The sequence below is a fragment of the Lupinus angustifolius genome, chromosome LG05, assembly GCF_001865875.1.
Source record: "Lupinus angustifolius cultivar Tanjil chromosome LG05, LupAngTanjil_v1.0, whole genome shotgun sequence".
In the NCBI taxonomy this organism is placed as follows: domain Eukaryota; kingdom Viridiplantae; phylum Streptophyta; class Magnoliopsida; order Fabales; family Fabaceae; genus Lupinus; species Lupinus angustifolius.
This window is the reverse complement of record NC_032013.1, coordinates 26,332,858-26,351,482: the sequence shown is the minus strand read 5'-3', so window position 1 is coordinate 26,351,482 and position 18,625 is coordinate 26,332,858. Positions and strand designations below refer to the sequence as shown.

The window sequence follows — 18,625 nt, the reverse complement described above, 5'->3', positions numbered from 1 at the left end:
AATCTTACTTTGTTGCTATGTAACTCTTCTTAGATTAGATAGATGGAGTTAGAATGAAGTAGTTGGGTAATAGAAATGAGAATTGTGACAATGGAGATGGTGGTGATAATGAGTAAGGTGATGATGAAAATGGAGGTGAAAAGAGTAAGTATATTACTGAGTTGGGTCATGAATGGTGATTGTGACATAAATGAAAATGAATAACGAAAATAATGATAGGAGTAAGAGAATATGGAGAAATAAGAGTAAGTAACATTTTTGAAAATATCCAAAATATAAAATTAAAAAAAATTGTGGGCCTTCCATAAAGTGGTTTAGGAGTCTAAAATTACGTAAGAAGAGAGAGAAAATAGGATCAACCAATAGACTTCACATCTTCCAAGAGAGGCAGCTTCAGGAAGAAAAAAAAAATGGGAGCTTCACAGTCACTCTCAACTAAATCCATTCATGAATTTACTGTCAAGGTACACACTTTTCTCTACTAAGATGAAAACCCCATTTTTGTAATTGATCATGGTGGTTTTGGCACAGGATTCAAAGGGCAAAGACGTGAACCTCAGCACCTTTAAGGGAAAAGTTCTTCTTGTTGTTAACGTTGCTTCAAAATGGTACCTTTCCTCCTTCTCTTATTCAACTTCCCTCATGTTTTACAATAAAAATTCAACCTCTCTTCTAATTGTTCATGGGTTTGCTAATTAAATTCACGGGGTTTCAAAATTCAGTGGATTTACGAATTCCAACTACACCCAGTTAACTGAGCTTTACAGCAAATACAAGGACAAAGGTATGTTTTTGAGCACTTTACTTTTGAATATGTGTTCTTTGAAGTGAACAATTCATGTTAAACTTTAGATTTAATTTTTGTTGTTGGCTGATGTCAGGTTTTGAAATATTGGCATTTCCATGCAATCAGTTTTTGAAGCAAGAGCCTGGGAGTAGCCAGGATGCACATGAGTTTGCCTGTACCAGATACAAGGCTGAGTATCCCGTTTTTGCAAAGGTATACTCATTCTTTCTCTAGGTATCTGGATCCTTTTATTCATTGTTTTTTCTGTGGATTGTTGTTACTACCTGGATCTCTTGTTACATGCTTAACTGGTTTAAAGATGTTTTTGTTTATGTTTGTTGGTCAGGCCCTAGTTTGTTTTCCTGTCACTTAGTGTTACCTGAGTGTGCACCTCAATTGAATCATAATCAGTGTTGAAATTATAAGGTTTAGCCAGAATGGAGGGAGAAGAAGTAATGCTCAAAATAATAATTTGTATTGATACTATCTTGAATGATGAGGTGATTCAAAAGTCATAACTAACCCCTATTTGTGGTATTACTATACTCCTAATTAAACCAGGAAACAAATTATAAAAGATGAGATAAAAGAATCTCAATCCTAAGAGATCTTTTATGCTATTGTAAAATGTTCTAATATAATCACAATAATAGGAGATCTATCTCGGTCCAAATATTCTATAGGTTCAAACTTTCATGTCACCAAAAAAAAGTGCATCTATAAGGGCATTGGTATCTGTATTGAAAATTTTACTTGAGAAGATCTGGTTGTCATTAATATGTGATTACTTATGATATGGTTTGAAATTTACAAATGATAATTTAGGAATCCTTATCTAGATGCATCTATAAAAGAGGTACAGACATGTCTTTGCTATATGGCTAAATATGTCTCTATAATCCATGAATATCCAATTTATTTTAGCATTGGATTTTCAATCATATTGATCCAATTCATTTTCATTTTCAGATAAGAGTCAATGGACAAGATGCAGCACCTGTCTACAAATTCCTTAAAGCACAGAAATCTGGATTTCTGGGGTCTAGTATAAAATGGAATTTCACCAAGTTTTTGATTGACAATGAAGGGCATGTCATCCAGCGTTTTGGTACAACCACCCCACCATTGGCTATCGAAGTACTCCTCTCTCTCTCTCTCTCTCTCTATATATATATATATATATACATACATATATCTATGTGTGTGCATGCCCATGCTGCAAGTGTTTAGTCTCTTGATATGTAACTAGAGGCTTGGTATGCAAATGTGAAAAATGATGATCTATGGTTCCTCTTGAAACATGAAATTATACTCACAAGTTGTTTTGTTGTTGTCTTTACAGAAACACATCAAGAAAGCTTTGGGGGAGGTTTGAAAGACTATACTGCAATCCAAGATCATTTCAAATTATTGAGACATGCATAAAGAATGTATATTTGGTAGAAGATGTTTCTTCTAGTGCTTATTTATACACATTTCATGTATATTTGGTGTTAAAATTCTGTTTAAGCCTAGAGATATAAGATGTGTTATTTAAAATGCTGATTCATTGAAATTGAGCAAGTTAGTTTGGCTGTGAAGTGCAGTAATGATTTTTTATTCTTTCTATATCTTTTTCCTTCCTAGACGTAAACATGGAAAAGTTATTGACAACAACTTATGATTCTTCTGTAATGAGCAACTATTTTCCTTCCGTTTAAATTGGAGTTCTCTAAACTCTGAGAAACTATTGTATTATTGTGAACTACAATCAAATTATAAGAGAAAATTTAGATAGATAATTTTATAGAAGTAAACTCTATGCATAATCATCTGGTTTTTATTAATATTTGAAAAATGATTAGAGCTACTTTGCTTGTTCAAATTTCAAAAACAATTTATCCCTAACATAAAGGGAGGGGGCAAGGTGTGGCTGTGTTTATATCTTGAATTTTGGAATATTTTCTTTATTGTACAATGCAACTGGTGCTAGTTGTCACTTACAAGTTGCAAGCTATGAGACAGGTGTACCTGTATGTTTGGCCCCACTCTCTTACCAGTAATCATAAAAGTTCTATGATTCACACCACTTACCCCAACTGTATATTTGCTTGGAGCCTTGGAGGCATCTACCATAATTATTTATTTTCGAACTCAATTTTAGACCAGATTAAATATACAATGCATATCTGCTAAATTCATCATGCATTACTCATTCACTTAGAAACCATTCTAGAACTTAAGACCATGGGAAATACATAGAGACCACCTTCTATGTGCATCTATATCCTCGTCTTTCTAATCCACAATTTCTTCCTGCATGGATGAAAAATCAGCAAAACTTTCATTTTAACAATAACTTGTAGTATTTTCTTTGTTGCATCAATAAAGCACCCCCTACTGGCATAAGCTTTAAGAGATGTTAGATTTAAAAATATAAGTGGCTAATCAGGTTGGTTGCATAATGCATATAGGGCGTGTTTCTAACCCCTGGCTTATTTATGACTGATGCTACAATATATGGTTAACTTAATTTGTGTCTAGTTATGGTTATTTAAGCCTTATCATAAAGAAATAGTATAATATCTATATACTCTGAGTATAAAGATTCATACTCGACTACTTAAGTGCACATGCTAGAGTCTTCTCTACAACTTTATACACATAATCGATAAGTGAAAGATTTATGTGTCACAAGTTATGCATGTTTATAATATATTATGCATTCCCCCAAACATCGTTTAACATAATTCTGATTTCTGAGAGTAATTGATTAAAAAAAGGATCACAAAGGTTAGTAGCTCAACCCCCATCCCCCTATTTAGAATAATTTGAACGTCACCTAAAATGTCTTCACACAAAACGGATGAGATGTTTTAATTTAAACAACTAGGACTTTAACTCATTCTCTTGGTAATCACACATTTTATAATTGCTATTAATATATAACTACCAAGTATATAAACAGCTAAAAAGGAAGTTGAAAGAGACAACACAACATGGAGAGAGTGAATAAGATTATGAATTTAACAACACTAATTGCTTTCATATTCCTGGCCCTAGTTCCAAAGATGGAGAGCCAGAATATGAATTCCTCTGCTGTTTCACCAATAACTCAACGTCCACTTTGTGCATCCCAATTTGCACTAGCAAACTATGCATGTGTGAAGTTGCCATTCTCACCAGGCTCACCACCTGAACCTCCACCTGACTCTCCACCCTCTCCGGATGATGATGGTGGTGACGATAATGATGATGGTGGTGGTGACAATGATGATGGTGGTGATGACAACGATGATGATGATGATCACCACCATCATCATGATAGACGCAGGCACGGCCACGGCCACGGGCACAGGCATGGACACAGACATAGGAACCGCAAGGGCCCTGAGGAAGAAGAATGTTGCCGGTGGGCTAAGGAAGTGGACAGCCAATGTGTGTGTGAACTTTTGGTTAGGTTGCCACCTTTCCTTATGAGACCTGTGCATCAGTACTCACTTGACATTGGAGATGACTGCCATATTACTTACTCATGTGGTGGACCAATATGATTCCAAAACTTGCATGTTTGTCTTTGCTTTTAAGACTCGACAATTTAATATGGTTGATTATCATCATTCATATATGTAGATTTATTAAGTTAATATATATTGGGTATGAATAGAATAAAAAATATGTACCAGGAAAAAAACAGAAGAATAAGGAGTACTGCTACCTCAGTTTTTCCACATTTAGGTGTACCTTTCCATATATATTCAACTATGGAATAAATATGTCAAATTTAGTACGTAAAATGTGGTTCTGATTTGGAAAAGGAGGCGCTTATATGAGCCTTAAAGACTCATTATATTGTTCAGTTTTTTAAATTTTGGATGTGATTCTAATACAAAGTCATTGGCAAAAGACCTAGTAAACTTCATTTTAATTTCATCTAATAAGTACCATTGATTGTTGAATCATCTCTTTATCTCCAAATAAACTCTTTCTTGAGTAACAACAATGTGGTGTAAACCTGCAATTTTAGTGCATAAGTGTTAATATTTGTTCACCTAATTTTTATTCACTTGTGGAAGTACTAATTGAGTTAAAAGTTTATTGGGAACAATGCTTGTTTTGCTTACCGGAAACCCTTACAAGTTTGCAATGCTCTATAACTTTAATACTTTTGGTATTAATTGTTGGTTCTTTTGGACGCTATAGACTTGACTATCATGTACATAAAGTACTTAGAATTGTTTAACAAATGTGGACTCGTCTACTTAACATGTATAAATGTACAACTCAAGAACAAAGATATGTAAGACAAATATACTTCATCATTACAATCAAATATGATAATAATAAATAAAACTGGAACGAGTTGGAGCATCATAATAACAATCAAACATGACAATAAAATTTTATTTCTAGAATAAAAAATGGTCTGAGTTCAGATGAATGAAATCTTGTATTAATGTTATCCCAATCAGATTCCTTTGTGTTGAGCTTTTACCATAGGAATTCGTGATTTGCTGGATGAGTTGAAAATAAGCAAAATTGCTAATATAAAACCTTATTAGCCAAGACAAAATCATAGAATCTAAACCTACTTTGTGAGGTACTTGAGGGCTGATGCTGACATTGAATGCCATGGCACAAATATAATAACTTTGGCAACAGAATTGTGCAGCTCCATTTGGCACTTCATTTTGCAGTCGTTCACACGATTCGACTGCTACTCTTATATCAATGACATGATTGACTTTGATTATATAACTCACTTGCGTCGTGAAGAGAGCATATGCTGGTGAGCCTTGATATCTCTTTGTATTCTGTCTGCATACAAAGGTAGGCGAATGATCTCATTGATCTCGTTCAACAGCACATCTTGTGTAATATTATCCCTTATGCTTCGCATTACCTGTATCACAAAATTACAAAGCAAAAAGATAAACATGTTTTTCACAGGAAACTAACTAAAACAACCTAGAGAAAAGAGCATGATAAACAATAAGCATATAACCTTTCTGTAGGTATTGATATCATTTGGAGTTGCTTTGTCAATTCTGACCCGCATACAAATCCAATGATGCTCTACAGGATCCCATGAGCACTCAATGATTTTCCCTGAATAGGAAGGAATATCTGAAGCATCTGCAAATTGTTGAGCAACAGCAACAAATGTTAAAACTTAAAACTATGGTTTAGACGGATTTGATTCTCTAACTTTTTTGGCACCATATTCATGTTCACTTTGCATTGTTCTGGCTACAATAATAGCACTAGTAACATTGATGGTGGCATAAAACAAAACTGAGGGCCTACCACCTTGAAAAATAACATTACTCCCTTCCATTAACTTCTTCACCCCACGTTCAAACAGAAAGAGCAGGGGACGATTTCCAGCTCCAACCTGTCAAGAAAGACATAATCAACATATTTAGATTATCATGACAGTGAATGCCTCACAAACTAAACCAATTTCAGGAACTCGAGGGAAGGTACTTGTACAACCTCACACAGGAAATCAACAGAGTTCATCTCAGGGTATTTCCACTTCAGAAGACCTTCATGTGTTCGAGGGACATATGGATCATCCCAACCCTGGTATAAATCCAACACTAATAACATGCGACAAGTTGATAAACCAGACAGCATCTATGTATATTTCTGATAGTATGGCCTCAGTAATTTAGCGCATACATTTTGTAAAAATAAAAAAATGTAGTTCAGGATTTAGATTACTTAGTGGGCAATAATGACTAAAACATATTGAAATTTGAAACAAAAACAAATTTTTTGGCTGTTCACTGGAGCATCAAATGTACAGCAGTCTCAAAGGGCCATGTGTTTTTTTATTGATTCAATTTTCTATAAGGGCCATGTGTTTTTTTATTGATTCAATTTTCTATACTGCCAATTTCAACTATGGGCGTGCAGTCTTCTAGAGACATTAAATTACCTGGAATACAAGACCATCTGCTGAATGTGAGAGTTGTGGAATGAATTTATCAAGGAGCTTTGACACAGTAGATAGGAACCAAAAACCCTTCCTCCTCACCTGAAATGAAAATACAAAAAAATAAACAAATAGCCAATCTCACTGGAAAATGTAAAATAGAACAGTAAATATCATTATACATACACTAAATGGTTCCAGGTCATATCTGTAATGAGGATTTATACTCTTGGAGAGAGTCTCACGTTCCATGTTACGAGGTTCAATTACTTCTTTCTCCAGCAATTTCCACCTTTCATAGAAAGGCAGCTGCATGTGTTAGACCAAAACGATCAGGTCCAAAGTCTGCCAAGAAAATGGGCAAAACATCGACACGGGAACTTACAAGGATCAAGACATACAGTCTTTTGTATTTTGAACTCTTTTAAATGTTTTACCAACAGTTCAAATTCTTATGTATCACCTATTTGCAATGTGTAACTAGAACCAAAAACATGCATTACTAGCCGGAGTAACAGTAGTTCCAAATCTAAATACAAGTTTGCAGACAAAGTCCCAGAGCCAAAAACAAGTTTGCAGACAAACTTCTGGGGCCCAAGAAACTGTAGTTCCAAATCTAAATAGAAAGGTTACAGGTTCTCATTTCCAAGCAGTTTCACAGGAGATACTTAAAATAAGTGATAAATTCAAGTACCTTACCTTCATTATGATTTAATTTTTAGCTGACCAGTGAACAGTGGAATTAAAAATTGCAAAATACAAACAACAGTCAGCCACTATAAATTTTATTTCAATAATTTATATAGTATGATGGACAGGATGAAACTATCAAGAAGACAGCAAAAGAAGTTGACAAACAATAACTGTACCTCTGTCAAAGAGACTTGATTTATTGCTATCAAATCATAAATGAGGTATCTTCTCTCTTGCTTACGTGTTTGTGGATCCATGTCAATAATCATCTCCCCATCAAGTAATGTGTAGTGATGATTCCTCTCAGGTATACCCTTTGAATGGTTGTGAATAAAAAATATTAAGTTAGCCAATAGGTTTAAGAAGCCGCCAATCTTCTCGCCATCTACACATACTATCAACCTCACTTGGCAACAAAAATAAATTGAATAAACATATATACCCCATTTGAGTATCTGCAAGGAAAACGCATATCAATCCTTCTAAAAAGAAATTTTCTATCAATCAGATAACATCCGTCCCCAGTAATCATCATCATATATCGTGTCCCATCAGCTTTCCACGTGGCATAGTAATATCGTTGTCTTAACAGTTGCAGATTATCCCTGCAAAAAAAATTGATCTGATGTTAGTTTAAAGTCATAATTCAATAAAAAAGAATGAGCTAATTGCTTTCTCCTCCCTTGAAGTCAACTGCGTCAAACTAATGTGTTCTTTCCTTTTTCTCAATATTAAAACTAAACAAGAATAGGAATGTCGTTTGATCACAACAACCCACTAACTGATCAATTAATTATTTTAGGACACAACAATTTAACATATTTTGTAAATACATGGGAAGTTCTGTACAAGATGCTCTTTATCTGTTTATCAACAGTTATCAACAGCACAGGATGCTCTTTTCCAATGTATAATTGAAGCAAATTTGCAATTCAACAGTTAAAAGCATGCTGGCAATTGAGAACAGCGATATTCCAGTAGTGTTACTTTTTAGACTTAACAGATTACCGAGTAATGATCTCTCAGTAAGATAGCTAAGTACATCCAAAAGTTAAATATAATCCTCAATTAAATATGATGCGATTAGATGAACCTGTTCAGAGAAACAGGGTGTGATCCAGGAAACATTTGATGTCCTCTCCCCTGAAACAAGGTAATATCAAAATTGAGTACCCAAGAACGGTTCAATCAGTTCATGGTATTAACTTAAGCACGTAAAGATAAAATCCAGTCGTTGTGTATGGTCATTGTACTTTGGAATTTGTTAATTTGTTTGTGTGTTTAAGGAATGCTAAAAAACCTTACGACATGAGCATCACCCGAAGGTTTAAAAAAAAGCCTACACTCAAGAATTCTAAAGTTCAAGAGATAATTGTTAACCTTAAAACTAGGATCACTCCACATGGAGATGAGATGACAAATACATGTGAAGTTTGAAACATAAGAATTCAGACATTTATAAAGGGTGGTAGATGTACGCAATGCATGAGGCTACCACCAGTAGGATATGAGGAGGGTAGATGTACACAATCTTAACCTCAAGTAAATATGTTGTTTTCAAGATTTGAACTCTTGATCTCCATGTCACAAGACAAACAAGCATATTGTTGGCGATAATGAAAATTACTATTTGACCTGACAATATTCCTACCAACTTATCAAATTTTTATTATTCATTTTTTTGTAAATGGATAAAAAAATTAAAATTCATTGTCTTCTAAGTATAATAAAGTAAAGTGTACCTTACCAACTTTTATCGTGAGATAAAGAGACAATAGTATAAACAACACAAATGAAAGTAGAATGGGATAAGTAAAAGCAACATAGTATGAAGTTTTAAAGTGCCATATGACAAGAATATGTTGCATTTGAGTTGCATTCAAGTAGAATATGCAGAGATTAAACAAAAAGGCACTTCCGAAACCCACCTTTGTGCCCAACTTGAGCAGTTGGTAACAAAGTTCTTGCATTTTATACAGCTGGTTTGGAGGAATTGGATCTCCCAAAACATCATCATTTGTCAATAATTCATTCCTCGAGATATTCTCCTAGAACATCAAATCAAAGATAGAAAATCTACATAAACATATAACTCCCAGCAATAACTTGAAGTGGTATAAGGTTTCTTAAAGAATTTTCAAGATTTCAATGGAGCACGTGAACTTAACCAAACAATGAAAGTGGCATGAGGAAAGAAATTCAATGTTAACATGAATCCTTATTAATCTCAACCTGTTTTTGACAGAATTACATATCTGAATACAAACCACACAAGAAGGATAACATGTTGACACAATAAGACCATGAAAGATGATGAATGACAAATAAAATACAATTATCTTCTGTAAAAATATAGTTTTAGAGGAAATTTCATCGCTTGATGCAAACTTTCTTTGCCAGTTGTGACAAAAGCTAATTTGTAGATAGGGGATACAGAGTTTGGTTATGGGCCGGGGGAGGGTAGATGTACACAACCTTACCCTCACAAGTGAAGAGTCATTTCCAGGATTTGAACTCATGATCTCTAGTCACAAAGAAAGCAACCTTACCATTGCGCTGAGATTCACCTCTATTACATTCTTTTCAATCATATCATACATCTATATCATAAATATTCGACAAAGTTTTATGTTGGTTGTCGACTGTCTAACACAACGTTTACCTTTTATCTGAGCTGAAGACCAACTATGTATAGCATCAAGCACGCATAGATAGGTTTTTTCAACTAAATAAAATAAAATTGAAATTAAAATAAAAGACGTAAAAGCAAAACTAAAGTGACACACTCATGCACATAAAAACTTGTGTGTATGAAGTTAGTTTCCAAGCATCCATCCAAGTCAGAAATACAACTTATGTGCATGTACCTGCTGAGGAATATCTCCATTATTGTCAACATAAGGGACAGCCACACCATGAAAATCAGGGTCAGAAAGTCTCTTCCATTCTGGAGTTTGAGGACATACAAGATCTTCAGGCTTCTTTTCATGATAAAACATGTATAGGTTGTCAATGTAGTCCTGCTTGTAAATTCCTGGGTGGCGTGCCCTAGCAAATTTATTTATTGCCTGGAATATAATGAGCACGAAATATGCACAAGACATCAATTATTTGAGTCAAGCGGGTATTAAAAATAAACCTTAGAACAGTCCTTAAATTTTACTGACCTCGGTGACAGAAATTGATTCTGTACGCACAAGAAAATGAACAATCATATAACCTGTGCGATTGTGCCCATGTGTGCAATGTACAAGTATATATTTCTCCGTGTCAGTTCTTCGGGAGCGAAAATCAAGAACCTAAAAAGAATGTCTAACAAGTATAAATCATAAAACTTCAAGTGAGATATCATGAACTGTACCACTATTCCTAGGAATACTAACAAGAAGAAAATACTTGACTATCATATTATAAGCGTTAATTAAAAGAATAGCTTAAATTAGCATGGATGAATTGCACGATTGACAAGCTACCTCATCACAAAACATTTTTACAGATTCATCATCAGGTACAGAATCTCTTCCTTTGCATCTTATCTGCCACAAGCAACTCAAAAATCTAAAATTCAATTTCAACGATAACATTTCATAAGCAATGGCATGCAAGATTGTATGCTACCTTGACATGGCGAACACCTTCTCTTGTCCAGTCTGACACTGGATAGTAACGATTAGTATTTGTTAAATCAATCACTAAACCAAGCTGCAAAGTTAATAGTTAAGCACTATGATGCCTGATGCAACAAATTTGTGAAAAGGCTTGAAAAGCAACAAAAGTATTCTAAAGTTGCTCTAAATTGCTATCTTATTCCCTCAATCATTGTTTCAGCTATTCAGATAAGGGATAGAACATGTAGAAGCCCTTGCCCCACAAATGTTGCAAATTTGAGTTTTGACCCTATCTGTATTTATTTGTTAACACACAAAAATGAAAGATACACTTGATATCCTCATTCACACAGTTGCATGTCTTTATTCTAAAATCATAAACTGCATGCTAAGCTGCCTTTTGCCAATAAAACTCCGTTGGAACACCAAATTCATGTAAAATACAATAAATTGTGCAATATGTGAACAATAGAAAAAGTAACTTTAAATGTTAGAAATACTAAAAATGAGAACATGATTGATAATTCCTAAAACTTGGCTGAAAAAAGATCTGTCATGCATAAAAAGATGATGAAAAGTCACATAAAAAGATGATGAAAAGTCACATAAAAAGATTAAAATACACCAATGCGCCATTGGACTTCAATAATGAAACCAGCAGCTGGTACACACCAAAATCTACTATTATCTCCAAATATATATTAGAAATATACTTAAGAAACATATGACTAGCTTCTAAAAGTAGAACATATTTGGTCAGTGTGCATTTGGTGTACTTACTTCTCTACCCAAAACTCGTTGTTGAAGAATTGCTTGCTGGGGAGTATATTTTTGACCTGGAATGTAATCATTGAAAGATTTACCAAGTGGAACCTTTGAAGGGATTATGCATCCTAGTTCTTGACCATGTGGTGGGCAGTCTAACCACCCTGCAAAGTTTTATCACAAAGCCAACTATGAAAACAAATAAGAGGAACACCAGACATATATCCTAACATAAATTCAAATATCAAATTAGTTAAAGAAAAAGTCTTCTTAAGTCAATAATAATTTGAAAGGATGTAAGTAGAAAAATAAAAACAGAGTAAGGGCTGTGAACCAGACCTGCAGCATATCACAATTCTCACCATAGTTAAAAATACCATAAAATCATTCACCTATATTGAACAAATGTGACATTTAATATACACAACTTTCTTCCTTACAATTCTAGCATGTAATGGAAATAAATAAAATATTAAAGTTCCAATGCAATTTGTAGGGTTGAATATGTGAGAATCAAATATGTGTGATTGGTATAAAAATAAAAACCCACCAGGAGGAAGCATGTCCCTATCATAAGGTCTAGAATTGAGATTGTTAGAACCGTGTTGATGGCCTGGATCAAAATCTGGGGGCTTTCTTTTGATACCTCTGTGTCTTTCTTCACTATTCTGATACACAAAAAGAAACATGATAGAAAGTTATATTGATAATATGAGAAGAGAAAGAAGAATTGATTATTAATGCATAGGAATAATATTAGGAAGAGTAAAATGAGTATAAGTGAATAGCATTCTAATAGCGATGTTGATGTAATAGTTAGATAGAATTGATAGTGCAGTTTTGGAATAAAAACATAAGAATTATTAAATTGGAATGAGTACATTTATATTGAAAAGTAAGAGGAAGCGAGAGTGTTATGGAAATTAAGGAAGAGTGATGTATAATGTATAATGTATACCCACCATGTGATGATAATGGATTCAGAGTAGTGAAGTTGGAAATAGAGATTAGGGTTTTAGTGTTTGGAGAAGAAAAAGAGAATGAATGAATGAATGAAGAACATAAAATGTCACATCACACTGCAACAAGTAACAATTATTTTATCCCTCTTTTCATTAACTCACTAATCATATCCTTCTATCAATTATAATAATATAATAATAATAATATTAATATATCCTAATTCTTCCAATTAAATTTTCACTCATTTTTAACTAAACTCTATGTCAACACACACAAAACTACATTTTCTGTCTTCTTAAAATAAAATATGATTAACTACTTAAACAAAGAAAATCTATAATAAAATTAACATCTTAATATAATATAAACATTATACCAATCATTAACTTTATGTATTCTTTTATTCTCTATTTTTTTGTGTCAGTTTTCCTGAAAATATAAGAGTTGAGAAGGATAATCCCGATAAGCATCTTCAAGCCTCATATCAAATCAAACAAGTATAATCAATGACTCCATTTTCCATCAAGAACTTATGCTCATTTTTACAGCTTTTTTACTTTTATAATCTTACAACTTTAGCGGTACTCCTCCATACAAATGTATTCTTAGGCATGTAGAGATCTATGCACCATGATGGAAATTTCTGTCATGAATTCCATTGCTACTATAAATAGAAATTTAATAGAAACTATATCTGATGGATGGTGATTTAATCATGTTAATTGGATTGGAATTTCTCCTATTCTAATATCTTATGAAGCATCAATATCGAGTATCAAACATAATACTTATCCTTTTATTATTAGAAAATACTTGATAATAAGGATAAGGTCATCATCAACTCATTTACTATACTTAGTGTACATACATGTCCATATATATAGATATGTATATATTCACAATTATATCATTTTTTAGATATCATGATATCTTTTATAGGTCCAAACTCATTTGAAAAATTCACCAAACAAAAGGGGGTTTAGAATTTCAAATAGTAGTGATCTATTGAGTAGTCATGATAATCATAAAATAAGGAAGTTGAGGGGTAAGTGATGATTTGTAAAATGGAAATATATAAATTATATTAAAACAACTATTATATGCTATTTGGTTTTGCACTCATACAAAAATCAATAATGACGAAGAAATGTAAATGATGATGTTTTAAGCCAAAAGTAGAAATAAAAAAAGAAGGTTTTCCACTAAATTTATAAGTCCTCTATTTGAGTTGGATTCCTAGAAAAATGAGGACAGTGAGAATTTATTTTATTTTATAAATTTTATTACAAAATAACATAAATCATGTTTATTAAAAATAAAATTTTGACACATGATCTCATTCAGTGCTATAAATAATCTAAATTCCTTCTACATGCATTCTCAATCTTGATATACATGGTTGTTTTCTCAATATATGAGAAAGATAGTGATTTTTTCTCTTCAACTACTCTCATCTTATTCTTTTTTTTTATCTCTTTGTACTTTACCAAATGAAGTCTAAAAACGTTATTTCCAAATTCTTGACAAACACTATTCACCATTAAACATAAAAGCTACCTAATGGTAGTAAGGATAAAAGAAGATATTATAAATTTATTAACAAATAACTTGGATCCCCAATAAATAATTTGTTGACGCCAACACATTATTAATGAACAAGTATCATTTCTATTAATAGAATAACAAATATTTATTCGGTTATGTACTTGACAAGTACTTATTGAGGTATATTCATTAATAATGTACTTGTCTTATTAGCCAATGCTCAAACCAGCCAAGGTTAAGACAAGTTGATTAAGGCGGAATATGTACCAAGTCAAGACAGGATCACCAACACAGACTATGCAGACAAAATGGCTAAGGCATATTGTGCACCAAGTGCACTAAACTAGAACAATCTCAATAAAGATAGAGTAACTAAGGCATACCATGCATCAAGTACACCAAGCCAAGACAATCTCACCAAGACAGACTATGCAGGCAAACAGATCAAGACAAGCCATGCACCAGGCAATATCGGGTCTAGTGCAATCAGTGGCATACCGAAACTTGTCAATGATGTTAGCATACTCTGTTTGTTTTACACCTTCGCTAGTGTTCCTAAAAAGTTTTTACACTTAGAACATATGGTGTGCTAGCATGTTTACATTCAAAGTATTTATATACCTTTAAGATCTTCTCCACATAATGAGATTGATCTAAAGAAATTCATTCTTTTGACCTAGTAATATTTATATCAGTGATTATACTTGTGCATATCAAAGTTGTTACACAATATTTCACATTATTCACAACATAAATGTTAGAACCAAATATGAGTAGGTTGTCTACATATGGATATATGATAGTGCAAATGTATTTTCTGATATGTAATATATGCATTTGTCACTTTCATTCACCTTAAACTCATTCAAGACAATTAGATTGTCAAACTTTTCATGTCATTGTTTAGGTGCTTGCTTAAGACCATATACCGACTTATTTAACTTGCAAACCTTATGTTCTTGCCCATGGATTACAAAAGCTTCGGGTATTTCCATACAGATTCTTCTTCCAAATCATCATTTAAAAATACATTCTTAACGTACATTTGATATACTACTAAATCATGTATCACAATTAGCGATATTAAAGCTCTAATGGATATTATTATAGTAAAATGTAAAAATGTATGGAAAAAATCTACATTATCCATTTGCCTGAAACCATTGGCTACAAGGCGAGCCTTGCATTTAGCCACTGTGCCATCAAGTTTGAGTTTCTTTTTTCCACACCCACTTACAACCAATCGGTTTGTAACCAGGTGGAAGGTCAACTAAATGTCAGGTCTTGTTAGACTCTAGAGAATCAATCTCATTATTTATAGCATCTTCCACAAGTCAGTATCCAAAGAAGTCAAAGCTTCTTGGAGAGTTGATGGATCCTACTCCAATGTACATACCATATAATCAGGTCCATACTTTCTAGCGGTTCTTGTTTTTTTAATTCTTCTAGGTTCTGTTTTTAACCCTTCATTTTTATCATTATCTCTAATTACAGGTATGTGACTAGTTGATGTGTCTGGACTATTCCTCAATTTAAAAGAGAATTTATTTTCATTGAAGTCAGCATTGTTAGATTCAATGATCACTTTTGCATTAAGATCATAAGTCTTGTTGTTTACAACATATTTTTTAGTCTTAGCTTCATCACTATCATATTTCTTCTCAAGTGCATACCAAATTAATTTGGTAGACTTGTATAGACTATAGTAATCATAGAGATCATCAAACAACTCATTCAGAATGAAATTCTTATCAAGATAATCATTTTCATTCTAGAGAGTTATATTAATAGTCAGATTATCATTTTCCTCATTTTTCAGCTTCCTCCAGTACCACTAGGACATCAGTTTTCAAAGCATGGAAAATATTTCTCATAGTGAGAAAAATTTCATCTTATGTTGCCACCATTTGAAATTAGTCTTATCAAACCAAAATGATTTGTTAATATCAAAGTTGTTTGATCCAGTAATATTATCTACGAATGTCATTTCAATGTGAATCGTCTTAAAAATTTTGTTACCGTAGCTTGCAACAATTCTAAATGACACAAAATAATACTTACTGGTTGAGTCACAACCAGTTTAAGACGTTTCGTAGTACTGCATTTTATTGCAATATATGTAAGATTACACCCACAATATGGCTACCAATGCGAATTCTCAAAATACCCACTATATGACTACATGTGCCAATTCTTTTTTTAACAATCTATCTATTAGTGTCAATTCTCGAAATTCCCACAATTTGAATGTATGTGTCAATTCTTAGTATCACAGAAAGAAAGGGGAATAAGTTTGTCAGAAATGCTTCAATTGAGAGTATGATGGAAAAAGAAGAAAATCGAGGAAATATTGCTCGATTGGTGCAAGGAAATATGAAATGAGGAGGCCTCTATTTATAGAATGAGGCCTCCAATAACCATCTTCATCTAACAACTTGGATGAGAGATGCATTTCCAAGAACCACATGATCCAACGACCATATTCCAAACGATCATATTTCCAATGACCATATCTCCAACGATCATATTTCCAATGTCATGTTCTTTACTTTCCTTTGGTGTTTTTTTCATTTCACACCTCAAAAATTTTACGTTAATGACCCGTTGAAAAACATCAAATTCTAACAACTTCTAATTAGATAAAAAAAAACTTATCATAAAAGATAAAATTATGGTGAAAAATATAATATTGATGACATGGTTTTGTCCATATATAAATGTTTTCTCCATAATATGGTTTTGTATCTATTGATGTACTATGAGATTTAATATTTGATAGTAACATGATTGGAGTTTTAGTGAAATTATGCAAACTATCATTCTTTTTTTATTTATATTTATATAAATTATCCCTAATTATATACATATATTATATTGACTACCTCCGTAGGAGAGATTAATATGATATCTTAAACAAAATATGATATTTTGTTGAGACAAGTCCAAATAGTATAAGAGTTAGTACCTATTCATTATTTTTTGGTTCATTACAATATAATATAAGAGTAATTTAAAAATCTCATTGGAATTATTTTTTTGGGACTACCAAGGGTATCCATCATCTTTCTTGGGTAAGGAACTAATCCATTTTGGGGTGTGTGACTGCCCCTCTAACAAGCATCGCTCACCGAAAGCGAACCCTTGACCTTTTGGTCTTCCTAGGGATCTAGCATAGCATAGCCTTATAACACATTGTTGGTACCTCATTTGAATTATTAATACATTTTTTAATGAACGAAAAATAATGGAAATACATTGACTACTATACTATTTGGATTTATCTCTACAATATATCATGTTTTGTTTAACTTAATTATATTTATCAACATTTTTTACTTAAAAGATCACACTTATATTATCGGTGTATTTATGTATATAAGTTATGGGTGATTTGTATAGGAAAAAAATAAAATGGATGATTTGTATAATTAAACTAAAATTAAGGGGATTTGATAGTAAATTTTTGTTTGAAAATAGCATCTTATCCTCCTCAATTTAAAAAAAAGGTGATGGATTGGAATGTGATGAAGGCCCACATAGTCCAAAAACAGTGGATGTGTTAGCAGTAGCAGTAGCAATATCAATGTCTCTCTTCTCTTATCTTCTCTGATGAGTTGAATAATGAAACTGTGTGTATTAATCTATAATAATACTTCACAATCAATTTCATTTTATTGTTTTCCAGCTGCAACTGCAACGACAACTAAATAAAAAGGATGATTTGTATAATTAAACTAAAATTAAGGGGATTTGATAGTGAATTTATGTTTGAAAATAACATCTTATCCTCCCCAATTTAAAAGAATGTGATGGATTGGAATGTGATATAGGCCCACACAGCCCAAAAATAGTGGATGTGTTAGCAGTAGCAATATCAGTGTATCTCTTCTCTTCTCTTCTCTGATGAAGTTGAATAATGAAACTGTGTGTATTAATCTATAAAATATTTCAAAGTCAATTTCATTTTATTGTTTTCCAACTGCAACGGCAACTATCTGATTGTTTCATACAATTTTCTTTTGCTTCTTCACCCTATTATTATTATACAATCAAACATTCTACTTATATAACCATAAAAAACTATTCATATAAAAATGAATGACTAAATTAATGAAAGTAGTGCAAGGAAATGGCGAAAGGCCGAATGCTTTTATTTAACATAGATGGGGTGGCACTACACAAGCTATATATGATATTATATTTAATATAATGTTGCTTGAGAGAGTAAGGAATAATAAAATGTAATTAATATTTGGTAGAGAAATGAATGATTTGTGAGAGAAGAAAGTGATTGGAAAATTGTATGCAATGAATGTGGGGGTGGGGGGTATCAATACTTTCCCT

The 18,625-nt window shown here is 32.7% G+C and overlaps 3 protein-coding genes across 7 annotated transcripts; 2 read left to right on the top strand and 1 right to left on the bottom strand.

Annotated features, from left to right (window-relative positions):
* On the top strand, positions 324 to 2,397 carry LOC109348485 (probable glutathione peroxidase 5). Its single transcript, XM_019588960.1, has 6 exons — positions 324 to 464; positions 532 to 608; positions 723 to 784; positions 882 to 1,000; positions 1,757 to 1,924; positions 2,130 to 2,397. Exons 1-6 carry the CDS (start codon positions 411 to 413, stop codon positions 2,160 to 2,162), a joined length of 513 nt encoding a protein of 170 aa, XP_019444505.1. The 5' UTR covers positions 324 to 410; the 3' UTR covers positions 2,163 to 2,397.
* On the top strand, positions 3,751 to 4,635 carry LOC109348482 (pheromone-processing carboxypeptidase KEX1-like). The gene has a single exon (XM_019588954.1). It carries the CDS (start codon positions 3,766 to 3,768, stop codon positions 4,318 to 4,320), a length of 555 nt encoding a protein of 184 aa, XP_019444499.1. The 5' UTR covers positions 3,751 to 3,765; the 3' UTR covers positions 4,321 to 4,635.
* Positions 5,146 to 12,838, bottom strand: LOC109348476 (mRNA-capping enzyme-like). Of its 5 annotated transcripts, XR_002107733.1 has the most exons (18): positions 12,736 to 12,838; positions 12,324 to 12,441; positions 11,789 to 11,937; positions 11,019 to 11,102; positions 10,874 to 10,936; positions 10,568 to 10,699; positions 10,268 to 10,468; positions 9,329 to 9,448; positions 8,494 to 8,543; positions 7,843 to 8,005; positions 7,577 to 7,714; positions 6,894 to 7,016; positions 6,711 to 6,809; positions 6,263 to 6,352; positions 6,074 to 6,161; positions 5,772 to 5,902; positions 5,371 to 5,669; positions 5,146 to 5,308 (listed from the first exon to the last, which is right to left on the bottom strand). XR_002107733.1 is itself a non-coding variant. In XM_019588940.1 (17 exons), the coding sequence occupies exons 1-17, from the start codon at positions 12,736 to 12,738 to the stop codon at positions 5,526 to 5,528; spliced, it is 1,896 nt and encodes a 631-aa protein (XP_019444485.1). In that variant the 5' UTR covers positions 12,739 to 12,838; the 3' UTR covers positions 5,146 to 5,525. The 5 variants fall into 5 exon arrangements, 4 of the variants coding, with proteins under 4 accessions (XP_019444485.1, XP_019444486.1, XP_019444488.1 ...); XM_019588940.1 differs by having other exon boundaries at positions 5,146 to 5,669; XM_019588941.1 differs by having other exon boundaries at positions 5,146 to 5,669; positions 6,077 to 6,161.